This window comes from Diadema setosum, chromosome 18, assembly GCF_964275005.1.
Source record: "Diadema setosum chromosome 18, eeDiaSeto1, whole genome shotgun sequence".
Taxonomy (NCBI): Eukaryota; Metazoa; Echinodermata; class Echinoidea; order Diadematoida; family Diadematidae; genus Diadema; species Diadema setosum.
In genome coordinates, this window is record NC_092702.1 from 20,645,704 (window position 1) to 20,655,716 (window position 10,013).

A 10,013-nucleotide genomic window follows, 5' to 3' on the forward strand; every position below is an offset into this window, starting at 1 on the left:
GGTCACTTGCGAGAACACACACGCACACGCACACACACCACACACCACACGCGCCAACATGCACCCCCACTTGCCCCTATGCCGCCTCTACGCACACATTCTGTCACACACACACACGCACACACACAAATATAGTACGCACTATAATCACTCATATCAAGTTGAACAAAACTTACCAGTACTATGAAGGGGGAGGGGGGGGGGGGGGGGAGGAATGAGGAAAAAAATACCGGTTCATAATTTCATCTGACCTTGATTACGATATAGGCACGCTTGATGCCGATACTAGTTATTCCACAAGGAGTGTTTGACACCCAGCAGGATTGCGTTGATATAAGTCATCGGACTTTTGAGATACCAGAGGGGCCAATACGCTCCAAGACATGGGATTCTCACGACATCGGGGTTTTTAGGAACATGTGCTTTGGCAATTAATCAGGGAACACATGTATGTGTAATCGGCACCTGAATATATAAACATGTTTAAATATATACATATATATATATATATATATATATATATATATATATATATATATATATATATATATACATGTGTATATATATATATATACATATATATATATATATATATATATATATATATATATATATATATATATATATATATATATATATATATATATATATATATATATATATATATATATATATATATATATAATATATATATATATATATATATATATATATATATATATATATATATACATATATATATATATGCTTTTAATACTATCGAGAAAGAGGTTACCCGACCTTCCTTACCAGACACGATAAGATTAGGTTCTTCAATTTTATGTAAATAAGAAGACAACCCGGCATTGTCTTAAGTCTCTGAAATCCTCTGATAAGGATAGATGTCAGATATCTGAGTCTAGATGGATTGAAGAGTTCAGTGGGGGAAAAATGGCCCATATTCCATGGTGAGAGAGAGAGAGAGAGAGAGACTGCAAAGGAGGGGAAAGTATAATATAAGTATAAGGGTAAAGGGTGCTAGCAATCCAGTACCATTCGCAGTCGTGTTTTTCGTTGTTTTCAGTATTTTTCAAATGACACAAAGTGTGCGGAACACAATTTGTTCAAGATGACAAATTAAGTCGTACGCCTCATGCGTGCCTTATTTAGTGTCATGGCTCGTGAGGATTAGGTGATAGCACAACGGTGATTGTTAATCAACCTGCTTAGTCGGGCGAAATATTGCATCAAAAGCCGAAGTTGGTCGCTACCAGTGGGACCCCTTTTTGTGGTGTAAAAGTGATCTCCGACTCTACACAAGCAGAGAAAAGACAACTTTTTTCCTGTAATAACACACATATCGATTCGGTTATGTGCGGATATCTAAAGAAGATGTGAAAATGATACTGGCAAAGAATTATATATGCATAATCATGCATGTACATAGTCATATACATACATATAATAATATCATATGAATATGTATGTATGTATATATGCAGACATAATTATGCATTGGGTGATTTTATTGAGTTATTGATGTACAGTGCTCTACGACATCTATTCGCAATCAACCAGAATGAACGTAAATATCTCGATGATAATAAACCTAGGTATTTCATTCATCCTCGCCTGTGACGATTGATTTGAACGTTGATGTTATAATACTTCATTATTGAAGCAACTATATAATTAAGAGATAGTATGACCTAAAACTCATCGCCCGCTTTCTTTCACACAACAAAGGTGAAAACGTTGTCTCCATTACCAACGGATCAACAGGGCGACTTCTATCTCGAAAAAAAAAGAAAGGAAAGAAAAGGAGAGAAACTCATACTAAAAAATCACCTTGTTATGGCCTGCGGCACTGGGCAAAGCTGAAAGCAAATCCCAGCGTAGTATTAGGACGGGCTTAATATGAGCAATTAAGTTGACTTAATTCAATCATTAGCGTTTTTAGCCTCAGTCCATAGAAACCGGGCTCTCTGTGGTCATGGCGTCTTCAAGATGAGTGTATAAGGCCTTTAAGACATCACTGAGCGAGTGTCATCTTCCCTCAATCGCATTAAACCTAACTCCAGCTCCAAAAATGGTAATGAAGTGATGATACGCTCGTCAATTCATTGACCCTCTCATTTACATCCTTCCCAAACTGTTTTTCCAACTTTATGCGATTCTTTTAGAGTCACTGTTACTAATTTTGTCTTTTTTTTTTAGGCTGTTTGTCTCAGGTATTAAAAAAAACACTGTTATTTTGCTAGTTGCCGAAACGATATCAGAAAAGTTGTGTTTCCTTTCATAAATTAGATGGATGGAAATAGCATAATATATGGGGTAAAACTTTAAAAAAAGAACACCTGCAAACAAATGGACTTTAAGGTTTCAAAAGAAAATGCTACGTCGTGTGACGCTAAACAGTACAAATTAACACTGACAAATGGCGCATCGTACTAAAGTGAAATCACGAAAAGGGGGCCGTTCTGACCGGAATATCTCCGGCTGCGCGTTTTGAAAATAAACGAATCAAATTATAGACACAGATAGATAAGAACAGAAACTGACATTACTGGATTACTTTGACAAGCTTCCTGAAAGAAAGAAAAAGATGCGACGCACCAGTTACTTAGTCCAAGAAGGGGACTTGTGAGTCTTCTACCTCAATAACATCGGGATTGAGAGATCTTACTTGATGATAGTGCCTCCTTGCCTGGGGTCGAAAAGAAAAGACGCGTTACACGTTTTACACAACAATGAGAATCATGATCAGAGGTGATGGGTGTGCCATCCATGCAAAGACCTTTGGGACAGCTTGATGTGACTTGACAGGAAATAAAATTTAAGCAAAAAACAAAAACAAAAACGTGGTCCTTCTTCAACGGAGAGAAACAAGATGAGTCCACATTTATCTACTGGCGTGGGATGAGTAAGAACTTGGCAGCTACCTATGCCACGTCCGCATTTCTTCGTTTAATCTTCGAGGCTGAAAGTGCATAGTGATTCCGATGTTACCCAGTCAGGGAGCAAAATTCATGCTTTGCTTGCTCAAAATACTCGATGGACCTCTGGAAAGTGGAAATAAAAAGTCTATCCTTCTTATAATTTCCCTCCAGGCAAGTCACGTGGTGACCCTAGAGTTATGACCCCCCATGCGATGCATTTCAAGGTTCATTGGCGATTGCTTTTCAACAGATTAAACAGCGAATGCACTGAGGAATTTCTTGCCATTTCACCTCATTCCGTAAAACCTTGAAGGCACTGGTCAATATGATGACCAATAATACAACAGGGATGGAGAGTTAGCTTGAAATGACGACCCAATTTTGGCTCGACATGATTCTTTATAGCTGCCGTATGCAAAAGCTGTCATTATACTTATTGGACCTTCTCTGGTAAAGACGAAGAGAAAACGTGTATTATTGCATAGGAGTACGGGGTGAAGATAAAAGGAAGGGAATATTTTACTTCTCAATTCAAACAATAATTTTCTGATTATATTTAATCCTAATCTCTGCTATTCTTATTCTATGTGCCGAAATCTTTTTTTTTTTCCAATTGCAAAGCTTCTGGCAATAAAATTTTGTGCAATTTCTACCCGGGTTGACGCTCTGTGATGACATGGATGATACGTTACTTGATGCAATCGATGTGACATGTAGAGTGATGTAACGCTGGCCTTTGCATGCAACCTACCAGGCACAACCACCACTCGTGCATTCGTGATACAGCTTGGTCTACACCTACACTACGTGACGGTGCTGTACTATTTTCAACACCGTGGATCCGATAATTGAGATGCAATAGGCATGAACGTACGCGTAGCATTCGTAATAATCTCAAACAGACGAAAATGGCTCCCGGAATTGATATACTGCATTAAAAGAAAAAAATCTCGTGGATCACAGTAACAGAACGTAAGGATGCAAAGAAGTAAACGCAGGACCAAAGTTGTCTATCAAATAAACTTCAAAGATCGAAACTGAGTAAAAAAAAAAATTAAAAAAATAAAAAATACAGCATTTGAAAGCAAACGATTGACTTGTCAACCATAAAAAGCCACTATACGTGCTACACCTTCTTCAGTTCTTTTTTTTTTTTCTGTACATGCAATATTTACATAATAATTTCTCGAGAAACATTGTCGATAGCAAGGTGAAGGGGAAAAAATCAAGAAAAGTTGTAATAATCAAAAAGGGTGGCGTAGGATGGCTCACTAACTAACAGTAGGCCTATTGATTTAGCATTCACGTCATCATTGAATATGCTGATTCTTTTTTCTTAACAGCTGCTTTCTTCCTACGTTTTATCTGATATCGAGCCAAAACGATGAAGGAAAAGAAATTTTTTTTTAATGTGTTGACGTCATAGGAATAATTAGTGATTAACTCCTTTAGCAAAAACAAAAATATAAACAAAATCGCCCTGTGGAGTATTAGATTGCGAAATTTGGTGTCATATACCCGGATATTTAGTCATCATTATAATGATATAGCACAAAACATGCGGTAGGCTGCTAAGGATAGAAACAACATGATCGATAGTCAACAAAATCTTTTTCACTTTTCTATGATGACTTCTGGTGGACATACTGAGGGCGAGAGCGATTAGCCCTATTTATCTTTAATCTTATTTCCACCACTCTGAAGTTGGCTCCAACCATTAGTCGTTCATGACGTATGAAGTTCCTATGTTCCTACTGATGTCTTTGTTTGCACGAGGCTCCACGCGCAGAACAACAGACCCACGCAGGAAAACAGAAGTGGAAGAAAATAATATGCCGGATTCCGTCCTGACACGATCCCCCAACCAATTCGTGCCGTTTACCGTCCCCGCCACGCTGTGAAAATAACTTCCCTGATCCTTACTGACCATGGTGAATGAGGAATAATTGGGTGGAGCGGCGAAGAGCAAATTACTACAACGACAACGTTATTCCGGTCGTCAACGTTGACCGATGTTGTGGCCTTTGATTTATGAGGCTTCATTCTCGTGGTGTGAGTGGCGGGTAAATGATGCCTGACACGTCCCACTAACCCATTATATATGGAGCGTGATTAACTCGAGAGGACGGTGTCCTTTTCCATGCAGGAGAAGGGGGGGGGGGTATGCATATTATGAACTGACATTATTCGATGTATGGCCACGTAAGCTCTTTTCTGGTTTGTTGTTGTTGTTGTTGTTGTTTAAGGAAGCAATTTAACAACAACCTGGGAAATCATAACGCGCAGATATGCATAATTGGATGGGGGTTAATCCAACGGTTCTCTACTAAATGATTTGGATACTTCGTCTCTCAGCAACGCTGGTACGCATTTGGCGAATGTTATGTGTTTGATAGGAAAGAAACATTGCGACCCACACACGCAACATGCATTATGAATTCATTCAAGAGTATTTTTCCTTCTTTTGTTGTTTAGATAAAGGTTACATTTACATGAAAGGTATAGCTTTTAGGTTCATATTCTTTAAGAACATATAGGCCTATTTGGAAACATTAATATCATCTATCTCTTATGTTTATTGGCTTCTTTATTTGCTATTTCTCCAGTGCCTCGAATGTGGTCCAGGCGGTGTTGGGCGGTGCGTAGGACCAGGTATCTGCTGCGGTCCATCCATAGGTTGCCACATTAACACGCAGCACACTCTCTCCTGTATGCGAGAAAACGAGATTCCAACCCCGTGCGACCTCAGGGGAAGTCCGTGCCAGACCGTAGCCAGCGGCACGTGTGTCGCCATGGGTGTGTGCTGTAATAGTGGTAAGTAAGATTGCTTTCATTGTTTTGTTTTATTGTTCCATATTCCACGTTATAACACAAGTATTGTTACCTAATGTGTTAAAACGTTTGCAAACACCTTTGAAAATGTCCACATGTAAAATTTCTCCAAGGTATAATTTAATTTAACGTACTTCACAATTCAATTGCTCTAAGAACATATTTTCTGAGTACTCAGAGAATCCAAATTGTATACTTGTGTACCTGTTATGTCATGTACTTCTGCACCTAGTTCTTATTCTTTTTCTTATTCTCCTTCCTTTTCTTTCTCTTTTCCTTTATTTTTTCTGCCCTTTGAACCTAATTTTAGCTATTCATATTAAAGTTATGTTATGTCATCAGTACCTTGTGTCCTATTTCCATTTCACATTGGCATTTGTTTCCTGGAACCGGTTTTTACAAGCTTTGCTTTCGCGGTTCCTTCATAATGTATACGCATATCCTACATCTATGTTTTCATTTCTCGTCTCATTTTGTTTAGATTCTTGCTCAGAAGACGCATCTTGCCTGCTCGTAGAGGAAGGGCAAAGCATCAGCAGAGTAGGCGATTTGAGTCGGGAGGAGTCCGCGTCGACAAGGAAAGACTTGCGAGTTAAACTTCTTGATTTACTTCTCAATATGCAGGATCAATAACAACTCGGGGAACTCTTATTTATCTCACGAACTCTGAAGAAAAAGTCAAGTAAAAAAAAAAAATAGAGGAATAATAACAACACACAAATAAAAAAGTTAATTTCAACCTCCCAGGTCCCTTTTCAAGAGGTAAATATTTGTTCAATATGTATTTTGCAAAGACATAAGATATGAATTTGATTTTTTCCCCCTCTGGCAATTTGATTCCCAATTACAATATTCTTCATTTAGGAAGGTTCGATTTGAGTGGGAAGAAATTTTGAGAGAAGTTGGTGAGAGAAACGAATTTCAAGAATTTCTAGAATCCGTCATTTACCTACATGATGCAACTGACAGAAAAGTCTTGTTAACTTTGCTTGTGTAACAGTGGCAGAATCAACCGTATTATATTGGCACTGCTGAGACACCCAGTGATGTATCTAAAAGAAAAATAAATGAAAGAAGAAGTGTGTTTTAAGACTCAACAAATAACTGCTGTGCAATTTTGTAAATAATCAGAACTATATTTAAGGTAATGCTTAGTATAATCACTGTTCTTTTAGTTTGTAATGTCAAAAGTAAATGCAATGCTAATCAAAATGATGATTTCTTTTTGTGCAAAGTTTCATGTATGTGTCTGTAAAAAAAAAAAAAAAAAATTCACAACATGGGTGGTGTTGTGAATACAGATTTACGTCGTCCGTATCTATGCTCTAGGTCTATCGACCTATGTTGCAAATGTTAAGTGCATTTTGAGTATTTCTATTTGATGCTCACGTATGTCTCCATGAGTCATCGATTTGGCAGTAACCAAAATTAAATGCAATTCGTATCAGATGTCTGGATGTATCTGGATGATTTTTATTCCTAAAAACGAAAACAAATGTATATCTATATGGGCTCAATACCTGTAAAAGTTTCTTGGTTTTTTTTTTTTTTTGTCAGCAATGAGAGTAAAATGTAAATCTTCATTAAGAGTTTTCTCCTTGTTCCACTTCTCTTGTTTATCCATCGATAATATTATCTATCTTCTAACTCAAAACACAGCATCATGTACACGGTGCAGCTGACAAAAATATATATATATATATGTCATATAAAAAATATTTAATACATATGGTTCGAATCCCGATGGAATCCTATTTTCTTTGCTTATTTTTCCACTAATAAATCATATTCATTTCTGGTCAGTTTTCTTCTGTTTGAGTTTGTTACATACTCAAAAAGCTGCATCGCTTCGGTGATCCCTCGCATTTATCCCCAAGTTGAATAAGTTTTTATTGTCCTTCGGGTCTATGCCAGGTGTGTGCGTGTGTGTCACACAGAAACACACTGCTTCTGACCATCCGAGCATTGGGAATTTAGGGTTTCTTGGACAAACACTGAATTGGGGTTTATATAGCTCAGTCGGTAGAGCACCGGGCTTGCAATCCGGAAGTCTCGGGTTCGAATCCCGATGGAATCCCATTTTCTTTGCTAATTTTTCCACTAAAAAATATATGTGCCACAAACTAGGAAAATAGGATTTCCATTCAATTTCTTCTAGAGAGAAAGAGAGGGGAGAAAGAGAAAGAGAGAGAGAGAGAACACAGAGAGAGAGAATAAGAAAGGCAATTCAAGAATTTTTAAGCCGCAAACCAACAGAAGACGTATAGCCTAAGCATGCATTGCATACTGGGTGGTTTCCGAGCCAAACTTACTTAATGAATACTATTCAAGGACACGAAGAAATAAAAAGGTGTCACAGAAATGTTTGTATAAGCACTGATGTTTATTGATATTATTAAAGTGGTAATGAATATTACTGTTTAATTTGATGTAAGATTCAACTGAACCAATACTCATGATTGCAAACATGGGAAAGGCAGCAAATCTTTCAGGAGTGTGTTCCATTCGATTACTTTAAACCACAGTTACCTGTCAAACTTATTTTTATTGAGTGAACTAGACCTTCGTATAATTGTATACACTTTAATTCTGCAGCACTAAAAGAAAATCACTGTGTACGAAATAAGTGCAGTAAAGCAACTCATTTACTGTTAAAAAAAAACGAAAAAAATCTGCGTTTGGCTACGTACTCTAACCAACTTTTATGCATATTCTTTAACGTTAGGAGAAAATATTGCAACAGCAACCTCTGCATTTTTTACTTTAAGAGTACTTTGATGAAATCACTTTGCATTGTAGAAAACGTAACTTATGTATCACCGGTGTTTACGATCGCATGATGTAAAGTGACTCAACAAATCGTACAAAACATTCCCTGTTTAGCAATTGTGTAAAACAATCGAGACGTCAAGATTGTATACATGTTTGCATGATTTTTGTTTTATCATATTGAATCATTTGTTTGGTACTGTAATTATGAGAGTGGGAAAGCGTTTCTTAAACTATTTGATCTGTTCCAAATATGTAGTTGAAATATATGCACACACTATGTGGTCAGAAAACAACGAATCTCGCACATGATGATCTGAAGCAGAAATAGAAATGAAAAAGCATTGAGAACTTAGGGTTTCTGGGACGAACACCGAACGAGGGCTTTCTATAGCTCAGTCGGTAGAGCACCGGGCTAGCAATCCGGAGGTCTCGGGTTCGAATTCCGATGGAATCCCAGTTTCTTTGCTCAATTTTCCATTAGAAAAAGAAAATAAGCAAAGTTGCCTTGTGTGGGCCGCAGGCATACATAACATCACATTTTGTCATTGCTGGGAGTATTAAATTAATTCTAGGCATAGAAATAATGCACTGAGATGCCCTTATCTTGAAGAAAGAAAAAATACTTTAAAAACATTTAATTTCTTTTTCTTGTAGGCATTAGTAGGTAATTGGCCTTTTCTAATTTAGGTGCAGAAAATGCCTTGCTCATTTGCAGCATATTATCGTAAATATACTTGACTTTTTCGGTTTTTAATATACCTCTGACACGTTCTCAATTTTTGATTTCTCAGCGGTTATTTCGCGTCAATAAGATTGCAGCGTTTCTAGGGATGTAGTCTCATTACCATATAGCTAGTGCTTCTATGCGGATAGTAGATGGCATAGACGAACAAGCCTTTTGATTTAAAATGTTATAGTTTGACAGAACACACATCAACAATAGTTAATGATACTGTCATATTCTCCACATCATCACTTAAATGAAAGACTTACATCTTGTTGGGGAGTTGCATGACTGGAACATATGTGACTCGTCACCAACACACTCAAACACGTGCATGAAGGTATATATATATATATATATATATATATATATATATATATATATATATATATATATATATATATATATATATATATATATATATATATATATATATATATATATATACATATTTCGCACTGATTTATGTAATGAGACGTTTGAATGTTTGATGCTCTGTCATCATTTGGTTAACGTACCGAATGTGATTATGATTCAAAAATAGAAAAGAAAATCAATGAACACTTTGCTGCCGGTTACTAAATTCAAAAGTAAAATTGTGCATTCCACCAGAACGAAAAAGCGTAGTGTTGCGCAAATTAAATTCTGAAATTAGAGCATTACCCATGTGACCTGTTTAATTTCAGTATTTCGCGCATATTTTCCTGGTCTGTTTTTAAAAAGAAAAAGACACCAAGTTAAAATGTAGTAACTTGAATAAATGTATG

At 36.7% G+C, this 10,013-nt stretch overlaps 1 protein-coding gene and 1 non-coding gene across 2 annotated transcripts in view; both read left to right on the plus strand.

Annotated features, from left to right (window-relative positions):
• The window catches only part of LOC140242106 (oxytocin-neurophysin 1-like), a 28,457-nt gene extending 21,512 nt beyond the window's left edge, over positions 1 to 6,945 (plus strand). Inside the window, exons 2-3 of the mRNA XM_072321868.1 lie at positions 5,525 to 5,732; positions 6,232 to 6,945. Of these exons, the coding sequence (XP_072177969.1) occupies positions 5,525 to 5,732; positions 6,232 to 6,383 (360 nt within the window). The 3' untranslated portion in view covers positions 6,384 to 6,945. The remainder of the gene's footprint in view (positions 1 to 5,524; positions 5,733 to 6,231) is intronic.
• Positions 6,946 to 7,753: 808 nt separating this feature from the next.
• Trnaa-ugc (transfer RNA alanine (anticodon UGC)) lies at positions 7,754 to 7,827 on the plus strand. Its single transcript has one exon. It is a non-coding gene; the product is annotated as a tRNA-Ala (tRNA).
• Positions 7,828 to 10,013: the final 2,186 nt, after the last annotated feature.